The sequence below is a fragment of the Parus major genome, chromosome 3 (assembly GCF_001522545.3).
Source record: "Parus major isolate Abel chromosome 3, Parus_major1.1, whole genome shotgun sequence".
NCBI classification, from domain to species: Eukaryota; Metazoa; Chordata; class Aves; order Passeriformes; family Paridae; genus Parus; species Parus major.
The window spans coordinates 25,256,402-25,271,333 of record NC_031770.1 but is presented as its reverse complement, the minus strand read 5'-3'; the positions used below and the strand labels follow the sequence as shown (position 1 = coordinate 25,271,333).

At 41.7% G+C, this 14,932-nt stretch overlaps 1 protein-coding gene across 1 annotated transcript; it reads right to left on the bottom strand.

The window, feature by feature from the left end:
* Window positions 1-80: 80 nt before the first annotated feature.
* SLC3A1 (solute carrier family 3 member 1) lies at window positions 81-13,043 on the bottom strand. The gene is made up of 11 exons (XM_033513331.1): window positions 12,722-13,043; window positions 12,147-12,613; window positions 11,282-11,461; window positions 10,204-10,358; window positions 9,025-9,150; window positions 6,728-6,847; window positions 5,916-6,040; window positions 4,513-4,711; window positions 3,621-3,767; window positions 1,470-1,586; window positions 81-652 (listed from the first exon to the last, which is right to left on the bottom strand). Exons 2-11 carry the CDS (start codon window positions 12,541-12,543, stop codon window positions 212-214), a joined length of 2,007 nt encoding a protein of 668 aa, XP_033369222.1. The 5' UTR covers window positions 12,544-12,613; window positions 12,722-13,043; the 3' UTR covers window positions 81-211.
* Between the last annotated feature and the right edge of the window lie 1,889 nt (window positions 13,044-14,932).

Here is a 14,932-nt window from a genome sequence, read left to right as displayed (position 1 = left end):
CTTCTCCACAGACCCTAAGGGGGAGTTTATACCATTCTTTTTCCTTTTCATCACAAATACTGATACAAGACAATTATCTATCTGATTTTTTCAGGACATTTATTTTGTACACAAAATTTTAAAAGCCAAGGAAAAATGAGTATTTTTAGCATTTCCCAGAAACTAGTATCTTCTAAATTAACATTAAAGCATAGGTATTCTATTCCTCTACTTAACAGTTCATGTAGAGTAAATTGAGGACCTTGGAATAACAAGCTTTTTCTGCCACAAAACACTTCCCTTGAAAAGCTTCCATAGTATGAACAGGCTTTGCTGTTTTATATTCAAGGACCAGGCCTTCTCCCATTTCAGTTTTAATTAGTTTGGTATTGACCACTTTACCAGCATTGCTAAAATGAGTACTGAGTCTTATTACAGCTTCAGAGGGAAGGTTGGGAGCTATGGCCCTCAGGTCTATTGTCACTTGCTGGCCAAAGTTGAGCACCATCATGAAGACTCTGTCTAACCCATCCAGCTCCCTCACAAACACAAACACGTTACTGTCATTCCAGATGTAGCACATCCACCCTCGATTCATGGGGAGCTCATTGTTCCGCAGCGAAGTCAGTGCTCTGTACAAACTCAGGGTTGAGTTGGACCAGGTGCTCTGGATCTGCAACAGCACCAAAAGGGTCAGTTCTTGACACCTCAAGGAAGAAATACAGCTTCCCTCTCACACCCACTCAGGCTGCTAAGAACACACCTATCAGAATTCTGTGCCGACAATTATCCCCCTCAAATCTGTCTACAAATTTCACTGAAAAACTGCTTTTTCTCATGCACTTCCTTGGCACGTGTGGAGTGGCAGACACAGAGTTCATTAAGCATAACAGTTCCCCAGCAGTAGTGCAATTGCTTCCTCCCACAGCTTCCTTTCAGTACTGTTGATCCAGGAGAAAGCCACAGCCATTCAAACCTTGACACTGAATCTTTTTCATTGAGTCCAGTCTACTGCAGTCACAGGGTTTATTTCATGTTTTATATTTCTGCTATCTTAGATTTTTTTTTTTTTCCTGCCTTCAATTTTGGTCAGCACTGTAAGTCAGCAAAATCTGTTTGATTCACTGCTCTACATACGTTAGAGTTGGTCTATGTCAAGTTCTTGTTACAAAGCCAGTGCTTTCTATAGCAATAGAAATGGGGAAAAAGAGATCAATTTTCAATTTAATATCAAAAGGATTAAAAGGACATTAAAGAGCCAAATTGCCCCATCGACATCATAATTGTAGCTGCTATGCTTTAATGAATATAGATGAAGTAGGCTCCTTGTGCAAGGATTTCCTTTTCTAATAAAACTCGTCAGGATTCAGTGCTTTTTTCCCTTGAGTTTGTTCCTGCTGCCAATGCTCACTACTAAAAGGAAACCAGAGCAAAATAGATACGTTAAAATATTTTGAGACCATTAGTTTGTCACACATGTAGATACCTACTTCCACATTTACACTTTGGTAGTTGGAGTTAACAGGTAACCAGCTGCTGTTGCCTTCTGTAAAACCAGCATTAACTTTTCCATCCCATTGCATGGGGGATTTCTCTGGGAGGGTTGCCTAGAAAATAAAGTGGTGATTACCATATTAAAAATTATTCTTTGAATAACATGTTCTCACATTTCCCAAATTATCCTCCTTCAGTATTGCTTTCTTTGGTTTAAGTTAAAATTAATTGAGGATGCAATTGTGGTCCAAATCTAAGGAGTTTCTAAGATCCTGAAATGGAGGGGATCATCTCAGATACAGCATTGCTGGGTAAAACGTGGAATTCCCAAATAACTCTTACTAGAGTTGTCGTTCTTTGCAACAGATGGTTGGATAAAAGTTTACTGATGACAGCCAGGATATTCTGTTAAATATCTAGACATGCAGAGAGTGAATATGTGAGGTAATGAGTCCTTAGAAAAGATGTCGTTAAAATAACAGTAAACAACAGGTAACTGCTGTTCAGTGTCTGTTCTTTTGTAAGTATTACGCTTTTCACCCCAGAACTCTTCAAGCTTGCATTTGCAAGGGGTACAATTTTGACAGGACTGTTTGTGCTAGAAAGGTAAAATTATTACTTCCAAGTGCAAAACTATTGAAAACCAGCTTTTATCTGATTAAAAAGTGTCGATGTAAAAAAAGTCTGAAGTTCTCATTTTGAAGAATTCAGAAAAATTCTGAAAAAGCTTCCTCATTGTTACTGAAGAGCTGCCAAAAGATCTGACACTTAAATTTAATGATATAAGAGGGCATAAAATATTTTGCACATACTTTGAGTGTTTGTTTTCCATGAAAACTGTTTTTCATATAAAGGACACTTTTCAATACAATCTGTCAGAGCAGCAGCCTAACAAAAGAAATTGTCACTTTGCTTTGTGACATTATAAATAATGGGTTTCTCCTTTTTAGCATATTCTGAAAAGCAGGGGAAAAAAATCCTGAGTCTTCAACACTGTTAACACTGCCTCTCATCTTTACCTCTTTCAGTGTCTCCTGAAGTGTTTGAAATGCTGGGTCTAAAGCCTATATCATCCTGAACAAATACTCTCCATCTTCCTAAGACACCCATTAATCAGAGAACCTTCCTCTCCAGACTGAGTGAAGGGTGGGTTTGCATTTGTTCCAAAGCCCTGAACCACAGGGTAGCCACTAAAAGAGAGTGAACCCTGAGGAGCTCAGAGTGAGCCACTTTTCTTAAGAGAATCACTCTATCAGCAGTAATCAGCAGCAGCAAGAAAATGCAGGAGATACTTTGACTTAGGGGTTTCTCAGAGGAAATGAGATTTCCTTTTAAATCAGAGAATCACTTCCTCACATCTGAATCAGACAAATCTGGAGATGATCCTGTGCTTCAAGTACCTCTTTCCCTTTGATACAAAGCTAGTCAATGCCATTTCTAACATTGACAGAGGCTGCCTCATTCCCTAACAGAGCCTTTCCACAGGGAAAGCAACATCTGCCATAGGACCATGTTCATATGGTATTCGAATATGGTCAGGAGAGGCAGAGATGAGCCATTCCCTTTTGGGACAGACTATGCATGATGACCAAAAGCCATTTCTGCTTGCCACCAGGCAGCCTCCTCCCTTCATGCCAATCCCTTTTTCTGAGCTTGGGCACACTCATGACAGCCATGGACAGAATCATAACCATGATTTCCTTTAAATAACAGCCAGGAAATAATGGACTCTGACATAATGATGAGGGCACTTCCATGGGAGGAAGGAGACAGCTCAGTGCCTCTTCCCTCATATATCTGCAGCACACTTCTCCTAACCCTGGCCAGACCCTGTGTTGGCACTTGCTGTCCTTTCTGGTGAAGAAACATTGCTGGAAACCATGCAAGACTGATCCAGAGAAAGACAGAAATCAGCATCCATAACTGAAGTCTACCAGTTCAGACACACATCAAGGCCTTGGTTCTTGTTTCTGGCCTGGCCAATTCCACATGCTGTACAGAGGTTTGCCATGAAGGACACAGAAAACAATTTAAACAGTGAGAAAGACTGAGTTTGGTTAACAAAACAAAAGTTCTTGTGTTTTGGAATGTTCTCTTACTTGGAATTAAACATCAAGAGGACCAGAGTTTACATGCTTTTCACTTACATTTTCTGATGCAATGTTCTCCATGCCTATTTCTTCACCATAGTAAGTTACAGGAGTGCCAGGGAGGGTTAAAAGCAGCATGTTCATGACATTGATGTACTCCTTCCCAATCCGAGTTGAAATCCGAGCAGCGTTAGGGCTTCCAACCTGAAGAAAACATCATTCTGTTAAACAAACATTATAAAATTTCATGCATATGTGAAATTGATTAACTAATTTAATATGACAGTAAATGTTTTGGGGTTTTATCTTTCCCTTTCAGGGCTGTGAGGTCCATTATCTTTATCTTGATGCCATTACAAACCTCTGTCCCAAAAAATTAACACTCAGAAGTCCTGCCAGCAGCATATCAGGTAGAAGTGAGGAAGAGATGACAACAACTGTCCCTGCTTACAGTTCTCTGCTATTTTCTCTGCTGTGTGAGGACTGCTCTGCTTGCTTTGAAAAGATCCTTTGCACATCCCAAATATGCTTCCTAGGAAAAAGAGGAGCAATGTTTTAAGTTAACTGCCATCTACTGCCTGCTCTGCTCTGTGTTGGTTCCAGAATCCATTGCAGTGAGTCAGTTTATGGTCATAAGATAATTATGCCAATTCCATTCTCACTGGTGATTTGGCCATTGAAGCCACTGAGGGAGAGACATGATCATAAATTCCTTTCTGTCGTCCTTGCATGGGGTGTGGAACTGTTATTGAAGCTCTCCAGCAGGACAGCCAGACAGTGCCAAATACTCCAACTACAACAGCTGAGAGTTTTCACAAGGACAGCAACTGTAGCTCAGCTGCAGGCCCAGGCTGCAGCTGATCCCACTGAAATCAGTATGTTTGTGTGTGTGGTTTCTGTCACCTACAGGAACAAGCCCTTCCTATAAGAGCTGGCCTAGAACTCTTACTGCCCAGTTTGGCCATTTTCCTGCAGGCATGTTTTTCATCCATGAGTCGACAGCTTCAAAAATACTGTTGCCCGATAGATTTTTCATGTTAATTAGGTTGAAATTGAAGGGAAAATCTGCTTCTTGGATAAAAGTCGTTCCATAATACATCATTGTTGCTCCAATGTCTTCCTTTTCATTATCATCCGAACCCATAAATCTAAAAAAAGTACACAAATAGTTTTTTTGGCTTCTTTTTGGTTATACAGAACAGAATAAAGCTAGAAATGGTTGCACACAGAGCATTAAGAATTATGTTCATTTCCCCCTCCCCATCAAAAAAAGATTAAGATTAAAAAATAATATGAATATTTTTAAAAAATTAGAAAGATAAAATATTTTGTAAGGCAGACAAAGAATCAAGGAGAAATACTTCTTGAAAATTGCTGGAGAAAAATCTACAAGAGTCAACACAAGGCTGAAGTATCTGACTGAAGTTTTATCTTTCTGAATCCATGCCCACACACTCCATTCCAGCAATTCCCATGCTTTCCTTCACAGAAGAGGACCTGGGGGTCCCCCAGGTTGACCATGAGCCATCAACATGCCCTTGCAGGTGGCTCATGGTATCCTGGGCTGCATTAGGAGGAGTGCTGCCAGGAGTGAGGGAGGTAATCCCCAGTAGGCTGCCACTAAGGCCATTAGGGACTGAAACTCTCCCAGGAGGAAAGACTGCAAGGTGGGCTGTATAGCCTGGGGAAGGGAAGCCCCAGGGGGATCTCGTCCATGTATGGAAGGGAAGGCACAAAGGTGACAGAGCCAGGCTCTCTTCAGTGGTGCCCAGTGCCGGGGCCAGAGGCAATGGGCACAAACTGAAACACAGGAAAAGTCTTTCCCAATCAACATCAGGAAACTTCCACCAGTCAGGGTGACTGAGCCCTGGCACTGGTTTTCTAGGGAGGTTGTAGAATCTCCATTACTGGAAATGTTCAAACGCCACCTGGACAAGTTCCTGGGCAACTGGCTCCAGATGGCCCTAAAAAGCAGGGGGTTTGGACCAGAGAACTTCAGGAGGTCCCTTCCAAATTCAACCATTCTGTGATTTTAACACTCCCTGACTGTGTGTCTCACTCTAACTGCACTATTAAAAATAAAGAATAAATCAGGCACAGGCTTGATAAATTAGTATCTCTGTGATTAGAATGGTTTCCTTTTCTGCTTAGCTTTATATAGTCCATAGATGGAGCAGAACTAACGGCCAATTCCTTTCTGCATAGTCTCGGGAAGAGACAGTATAGCCTATGTACTACTACCTGCACCAGAGGATTTGCATTTCTGTGGTATATTATGTTATTAAAAAAACATTTTATTGCTAGCAAGAGAGAAATTAATATCAGAAAAAACTGGCCAGCTGTGCTGGTTACCTGTATCTGCCAGGCTCTCTGCTGAACTCATTCATGGTGTGACGGAAGCTGCGGATGATGTCATGCAAACCAACCTGCGTGGTGGTGTAGTCATGGTAGAGCTGGGAATAGGCTGTGATACTTTCCTTAAAGCAGGGTATAGTACTTCACATTAGTTCACCAATGTTTTAGGTTTCCAAATTCTCCAACTTCTTCCCATTCTTTCCTGAGACAATGCACCAGTTCATGAATTTCTACTGAAATGAGTTCAGCATGCTAATACTAACAGCATAGTGCTGAACTGCACTTGAGGAACTCTGAAGCAGCAGAGGACTGATAATTTTGGATCCCATCCTTCAGCAGAAAAAGCCCACCCACAGCACTAACCAACAGAGTCCAGCTGAAGCAGCAAGCAGAGCAGGTGCCGTGGCCTCAGACTAGGCTTGAAAGATGGGCAGTGCCTTGATACAATAACACAGCACCACCACCATGTTGGAGCTGGCCAGCTGTCTGTGATCCCCAGCTCCACAGGAGAATAGTGTCTTAGTGCAGGCACTACCTGGGAACATCACCAGGTTCACTATCAGAGCAAAAGTAACATAAAAACAGTGAATGTGTCTGGTCACCTCTCATTGTGACACATGGCATATACCAGTGTTTTTTAGTTATGCTCCAGTTCTTACCAGGGCTTCTTTGTGCAGAGTGCCCAGGACCCACCTGCCTTCCAAGGCTGTCCTGATTTTCCTACAGCCACAATTAAGACCCAAAAGAGTCAAACCAGGCATTCTTGTCTCCATAGGAAATGCAGGAAAGAAAGCAAAGACAGAACTTACTCCCTTCCCAGACTTGTCCACTCGAGGCTCATCTCGGAGATGTGTTGCTTCTAAGAGAAATTTAACGGCACCAAAACTAAACCCATCCACTCCTTTGCCAAGCCAAAATTTTATAATATCCTGGACAAAAGCAAAAAATTGAAAAGTCTGAGCAAGCCCTTCCCATTTAAAATAGTATACTCTTAAAAAGAAAACAAAACTTGTAAGGAGGTGTTAATACACAACAATTCATTTTTTGATTTGTACTTCAAATTCTTCTAGAAGCTAAAGTTAATCATGTTGATCTAAGGTCAAATCAATAGCTAAATAAAGTATGTCTTACTATTTCATTCATACAAAAAAGATGGGTCTCTAACTTCTCCCATAATTCAGGAGATCAAAGCCAGGGCATGACTCACTAAAAGCAGTTTCTAATCCATCCATCAACACAGTTGGGCTCATACTAAGTGATGCTGTTGATGAATGCACTCATCATGGCTGCACATTGATTCAAATATGCAGGAATATGTTGTTCTGCACAAACCTTGTGCCACTAATTTTCATTTACACAATAGAGCTCTTAAAACATTTCTTCTCTCTTATTTGACTGATGTAATTCTTTTATTTTATTTTCAGACCTATTTGTTGATTTGCAGGAACATGAGAAATTATAATCCAACAATTACAAATTCTATTGAAGTTTCACTGTCAAATTCTAATATTAATCACTATTAGTAAAATTATATCATACTTCACTAACTGTATTACTACAGTTTTAATTGCCCTAGTTTTAACAAAAAAGTCCAAAGTTCAGTCCCTCTTGAGTGGTTTCTGCAAATGTCCTTTTAGTTGTGATACTTGTCTTCATCTGAGGAAAAAACCTTTTTTCATATTCTTTTAGAAGATGTCTATTGACTTGCCTTTTTAAAACATATGAAGTACACTTGTCTGAACAGGCTGGAGTAGAATTAATCCTCACACAAGCTTTACAGGTTTTAGTTTGGCAAATAAAGACTGCCTCACTGAGCTGCACTTTCTCCTAGCGCCATTCTGAAAGCAGCAGCTCTCATTATGGTGTCTGTCCAATACTGAATCTACCCAAAAATGTTCATGCTTATGCCTGTGCTCAGCACAAAAGCAAACCTGGGTATCAGCACTGCCACCATCAAGCATTGACATGGTTCTCACTGGCACCAATCTACATCATTTACACATGAAAACCACAACATGCTGGTTGCTGAGTCTGGCTATTCTGAGGTGCCCTTGTGCTGCTGAACCAAAGACTTTAGCTTCTCTGCAAAAGTCCATTTGCTTCCTGCTCAGTCCTCCTAATCTTCTGGAACAGGATTTTGAATTAAAATACTCGACAAAAATTATTCTTTAACATGATGTTTATACACATTTACCAAAGGTTGGTGTTACCAAGACAAACTTCCCAGCTTTTTATTTTTTTGAGGTACTGGAGTTTCAATAATCCAGGTACCATTCTAAAAAGTAATTAGCCGAGATCGTTAAAAAGCATGTGCAGTGCTATTGGGGGGAGGGGATGGAAATGTGCAAATGGCAAGATGTGGCATTAAGGGAAGTATGAAGACACAGGGAGGTTACTGGTAGTGTTCTTCAAGGATCAGTCTCAAAAGCAGTCTCATTGTGTGCTTGAGTTAAAAGGTATGGCCAGAGGTGTTTTGTTTGCAGTACCTACGTGGTGGGGGGAGAGGCCCCAGAGAGACCATCCCGGGAGGACTGGGCAGCAATGAAGACCAGCACCAAAGAAACGCGGCACAATTCAAAAGTACAAAGTAGCGAACGCTTAAGGATTCAATCAAACACATTAAGTAGCTGTACTACCTGCTGAGGGATAACTAATGAAAGGGGTAAAAAGAATCAGCTGTTGTCATGTCAGGCTCCCCATATTCAGTCCTACATCCCCATATTGTAATGAATTCAACATTCTGCATTCCTCGGTCTGCTAGGAAACAGTGCAAGCAGTACCATCACCACCAGTCTCGCAGTGAAAACACTCATTTTCTCCCTGGAAAGTCATCAGATATGCAGACAGATCGAAACTCACTATCTCCCCCTTATCCACAAGCCCAGGGCCTCCTTGTAATTCAAATCAGCACTGCCTCTGCTTTCCCGAATATGCAAACATCTCTTTGCTAAACAAGGTGCCATCCCTCCATTTGACTGGGCAATTAACAACTATTTGTATCAACAGAGATAAAAACTTCTCTGCACTTGAATAAATCAGTTCTGCAGAGGCTTCAGTGCAAGAGGTGGTCTGCTGTTGGCTCAGCAGCAGTCGGTTTCATGCTTACATGGATTTCTTGTTGGACAGCAGGGTTGCGAAAATTCAAGTCTGGCTGTTCCTTCCCAAACTGATGGAAATAACATTGCTTTCTCACATCGTCAAACTGCCAGCTGGAATCCCCAAAGACACTCACCTGCTCAGCCAAGGGAGAGAGACAGTCAGAGCTACTAACTTAATATATAGTTCCTTCTATGCATACATCAAAATGTGGGGCATTACAAGAATAAAAAAGCACAAAATGCCTAATCAGTGGACTACATTTTGAACAGATTTTGGTATCTATGATTTTAATTTCTTTTTGCCACTAGTTGCTCTCCCTTTAGTTGTGCTTTGCCACATGTATTTCTTGTTCCGTGCTGTGAATTTTGAAGATTTTTTTTATTAAGTTAACTTTCATTAGGAATTATCTGGAATAGAGGGGAAAACATGAGCGGGAACATTTATTTTGGAATTACTTCTCCTAAAACTTATTAAAAATAGCTTTAGTTAACTTAGAGCTTTCTGCAGTTTAGTATTATCCCTTTGAAGGGCCAATGCACATTAAAAATGTTAAACTTTATCACCATCTCTGTAATAAAATATTCCAAAAGCTAAGATAGTTCTTAAGAGTCTTAAGTTTAAAAAGAAATTATACAAATTTGTACCAAGTATTAATTCCACCCTGAGTTTTTGGACTATACAAGTTCCTAATCAGGTACCCACCAGTTCAAATCTTAAGTAAATCTATTTGAAACAGGCAACACACTTTCTGGCCTGATCACTTTCCAGAAAAAAAGGAAAAAAGCCAAGATCACATTGTTTTGTTTCCATCTCCACCAACTATCACTTCAGAGGACGTGACATGCAGTTTCTAGAACAGAATACCCATACACAGAAGGGGGCATATGTGAACAACTTGTGCACAACCTTTTTCTTTTTTAAATTTGGTGTTTGTTTCATGAATGAAGGTTTTACACTGAGGTGAAGAAACAAAAGTAATTTTTAAAATTCCAGTTGAAGTAGGAACTTTTCCAGTCATCCCCCAACCTGGTTTAAATTTTAATCTGCACTAACTCATGTAGTAACATCAGTTTGTACCTCTCACCAGTCATTTATAACCCCATGTACACTGGGATAATCATATTACAGCTTCTTTTGCTCTGTGGCATCCAGCTTGGGATGTGCATGTGTCCCTTCCCATGTTTACCCAGTTGTTGGGAGGGATGACTGAGCCAGAAGCCTGCATGCAGTCCTGCCAGATGTAGTAGTCTGTGTATTTGCCAGTCCGATTGCGGCTCAGCTGAAACCACCGGTGTTTGTCGCTTGTGTGGTTTGGTATTAAATCCATTATCACCTTTAGCCCTTAAAAATAAAAACAAAACATAAAAAAATTCATCAACCCCCCCAGCCCCCAAATTACATTACATTTAGCCTTTTAAGACAACATTCATATTTTTTCTAAATGCAGTATCAGAGGTATTTGGGCTTCTTCCATGCCAGAGGTCTGGTAGAGGGGCAAAAAAACCCCAAAAAACCATAAAAAGTACCAGTCTACCAAAACAGTTAGACCTGATTGGTGTTTGCAAGTAGCTGGAACACAGCTTGGGAGGGAAAGAAGGGTGAAGAAAAAAATCAGAACAGATTTCTGTTATTATGAGCCACTTTCACTAACTCTGACTTCATCATCTGTCTCACACCTCCCAGGTGAGAAAGGCACTTTACCAGTCTAGCATCAGTGAACACACATTCTTCATCACCCTGCCTAAAGACCAGATGTTTTATTGAAACCTCAAATATTTTCAGACTGGCAAACCATTTTCTGTTGAGCTCAACAGCTGCAAGAAGAAACACCTGAGCAAACATTTGGTCTGAGGCATAAAAGCACAAAAGCAAGGATGCAAGGTCAGGAAGGAAGCGTGTGTTCCCTCATGTTCAGTCAGACAGAACTGCGCCTCAGCTCGATCCCGTAACGCCCATAAGATAGGCCTCAGGGGGCATGGACAGGTGCCAGCCCACCACCCACAAACATCCTCCTTGCAGAGGACATGCTGCCACCCTGTGCTGCTGCTGTAGCTCCCTGTGCCCTCTGTCCTGCTTTCAGCACTGCTCCAGAGCCAAAGGGCAGGAAACAGCAATCACGGAGCTCACGTTGCTGTGGAGCCGCCTTGTAGCCTTTGCTGGAACCTCCATCTGCTCCTGCTCAATGCCACCACAGGGAGACTGACAAATGCACATGTAAGGTCCATCTTCTCAATAGAGTTACTTTGTCTGGAGGTGCAGCTTACCTTTGTCATGTATGGCTGCAATCAGATTCTCAAAATCTCTCATTGATCCAAAAATGGGATCAATGTCATAGAAATCTTCAGCTCCATATCCAAGGTCTTTTAAAGGAGACTTAAAGAAAGAGGTGATCCAGATGGTTTTTATATTCAAATATGTAATATGGTCCAGTTTTTCCTGGATACCTATTTAAAAAGGAAAGGACATCATTTTTTCAGGAAAGACAGAAGATTTCTGTTTGTACAAAGGTTCCTTTATCTTTCTGACATGTTATTGTGGTATGCAACTACAGAAGTAGCTTCTTCCCTTCACTTGCCAGTACTGTACAGTGTGGCTATCATTCCTTGTTTAGAAATGCATTGTCCATTTTGAGCCTTGCCTTTCTGCAGGGCAGTCTCAGCTCCCTGATAAGTGGCATTGGTTCCTTGCTACCAGGGGCCCCATCTCCACTCATTCTTATGAGCTGATAACACCTAGACCATGAAGAAAACAACACATCCTTCTCCCCTCATTGTCAGATTTGGTTTTCCTTAAGAAGAGCAGCCACCAAACACGACCAGGTTCTCAGCACCTTTCATCCTTCTAACTGGCCTCAGTCTGACTGTGGTAGCAGCTGTGCTGCTGCTTGCTCCCAGCACCATCTCAATCTCCTTTCTAATTCCCTGCTTAGACTTAACTTGAGCAAGCAGCTCTTGGATTTATTCACAACAACATGAGTTGCTATTTATGTTGCCTGACTTTTCTTACTTCTCTCCATAAAGGTGGCTTCGTCTACTGGACTGTACTCTTACGCTGTTTTTTGTTTTTTTTTTTTTTATATACACACATCCACACACAACTGTTACACAGCAAGAACGAAAACTGACCCACCTTTCAGATCCCCATTCCCATCCATGTTGCTGTCCTTGAAGGAACGAGGATAGATCTGGTAAATAGGACTAGCTTGCCACCAGTCAAGGCACTTTGGAGAGAGAGCAATGATGGCAATCGTAGTGCACACAAGTGCCACAGAACCAGCAATTATGAGCCAGAAGAGGATCTCCCTGGTGACTCTGTAGCGGGCTTGGCTGGAGAACTGCAGCAAGACTTCCTTGGGCATCCCAGCATAAGGCTTCAGCACTGTGTCCTCTACAACCACCAGGTCCACATCAACACTGCACTTTTTTGACATTTCTTCTTGGCTACTGGTATCCATCTCCTTGTCCTCAAAAGCCTCATTTTGAACAAATCCATTGTTCTCCACACCTCCCTTCTCACTCAGCTCCATAGGTAAGCTCTTAGCTTTCACCTCAACTGTTTTACTTGAAAGTTCTTGTCCTGGAGACTGGCCACAGCACCTTTGTTCAGTGGAATGAGAAGCAGTGCAATTAGCTACTCTGGGTTGATAATCAATCCTGACCAACTGGTCAAAGTTCAAAAAGGGACAAAAAGGTCAAAGTGCTCACAATTTACTGCATATTCATCATCTTCAGCAAGATAACAAAATGCTATAAGAAAGGACAGTTCTGCTGGGAAGAAAAAGCTATTGTTGGTATCAGCTGAGAACAGTTATGTTTACTCTTGCTCTCTCCAGTACACCACATTTCTCTTCCTTATGATAGGAGGGGGAAATTCAGGTTTTTACCACTATGCAGCTTTCCAAACTGGTCCTAGTCTCCCTTGCCTGAAGCAATCCGAATATGGGTAATTTAAATATGAACAGCAAGAGAATGAAGGTTGGCAACCACTGGCCCAAACACACCACAAACTAATAAGAAAAGATTCAAAGGCTGGTTGTGTCTTTTTCAGTTTAGATAACCCACCCCAGCCCACCCCCAACTCCCAAGCACTAACAACTGCTGTGGTACATACCGATCCAGTGACTCACAGCAGGTACATGGGGTGGATTGCTCCCCCCAGAACCAGCCCCGGGGCAGGACAGGATAGTTCTCCACAGGCACAAGCAAAATTCAAGAGAAAAAAATCCATTGCCCACTATTAAAATCCATCCCCCCATTAAAAGGGAAAAAAAAAAAAAAAAAAAAAAAAAAAAGGAAAAAAGGGGGAAAAAAGAGAAATGCTGAAAAGAACCTTTCCCTTCTCCCTCTTTCCCTCCTTTTCTACTACTCTAGGCAGGAAAAAGCAAAGTCTGCACAAACATGCACATTTGTACACATCTGTGTGCCCTAAGCCCCAAGTGCCTGAAGTCAGCATCAAGACATCCCTTCCCACCAATGCCCCCTGCCCAGCACACCAAAGGACACACAAAGAATATTGCAAAGGAGCTGCCCTATCATTTGAAAAAGTTAACTCCTACCTCTGACCATAGGGTCAGGATCCTACGGAAACTCATGGACAACTGCAGTGGAGACAAGGCTGGGTTGTGATTCAAAAAAAGTGTTTATGATGTTTGCCTCAAGCTGTGAAAGAAGTTTATAAACTACAGACTGTAAAAAATACAGCATGCAATATTCAAATTACTCAAAAATGTGTTATTTCTTCAGTAGCTGAGCTAAGAACAGGTATTTGATGCTGACAGATTTAATCCTTCCTCTTCTTAACAGCAGTGCCTGACAGCAACCTCAGCCTGTGCAGTGTCAGGCAGCTGTGGAAGCATCCGAGATAACAGCTGTAGTGTCAGTGCCTGTGATTCAGTATTGCCAGGAAATCCAGAAGTGATTTATTCGAAATATTTGACACAGTTTCACTTGCATTTAATGACTCTACAGTCTTAACATCATCATATCAGTAAGCTGTAAAAGTTTCCAGACAGGCACTGTGCACTCAGGGCATACACTTGTATTCAGTGCAATGCCAGTGACTTCTCACTCCATTTCAATTGCTTTGTTTCAATGACTTAACTTGCAATTAAAGTAGAGAATGTGTAAATACTGATTATTTTTAGACTGCATCAAATACACCTCAAGACTTGGTACTCCCCAACTTGCTTTTTTCCCCGCCAAACTCAGAGGTTTAAAAGTGCCAAAGTCTTCCTGCATACACAAAAGCTCTCTCAGTCACCCAAGAACAGCAAAGCAAGTCAGAGCAAGAGCAAATGATGGCCAAAACACAGCCATATGCCACAGATGCATGGGTCACATAAGCCAAGGAGACTCAGGACAGTCAGGTGCCGAGTATTACTGCTGGAATTGGAAAGGGGAAACTAGATCCAAGTGAGTGTTTCAGCTCCCTCCCATCTCTTTTCTTTAAGCCAGTAAACTTTCTAATGATTATTTCCTGTGTGGACAGGTTTATTTGTTCTAGGGACAGAGGCAGCTTATCCTTGGCACACTCAGTTTTACAACTGATAAAGGCCAATTTAGTGTCTCACCAGTCAGAAGTTGCCACTGCTCTCTGTACGCATCGTTTGGAAACCATTACTTTCCCCTCATTCGAGTATCTTGCAGGAGCAGCCTGCTCTGTGAATCCCACTGTACAAAAGCCGTGCCTTCAAAAGAGCCCCTCGTGTCCTATGTAATCCCCAAGTAACATTAAAGGCTTATTTATGCCTTAAGTAGGGCAGACCATGTCTTAATGGCCAAGTGTCTGGCTGAAAAGAGAAGGATTATAGCGCTCTGGTAGATAAATGCAGCATGCAAGGGTGGAGGCCATGGATAGATGAATCCACGTGTGCCATCTCCGCTGGCTGTAGAGCATGAAAAGATCCAGTGACACAA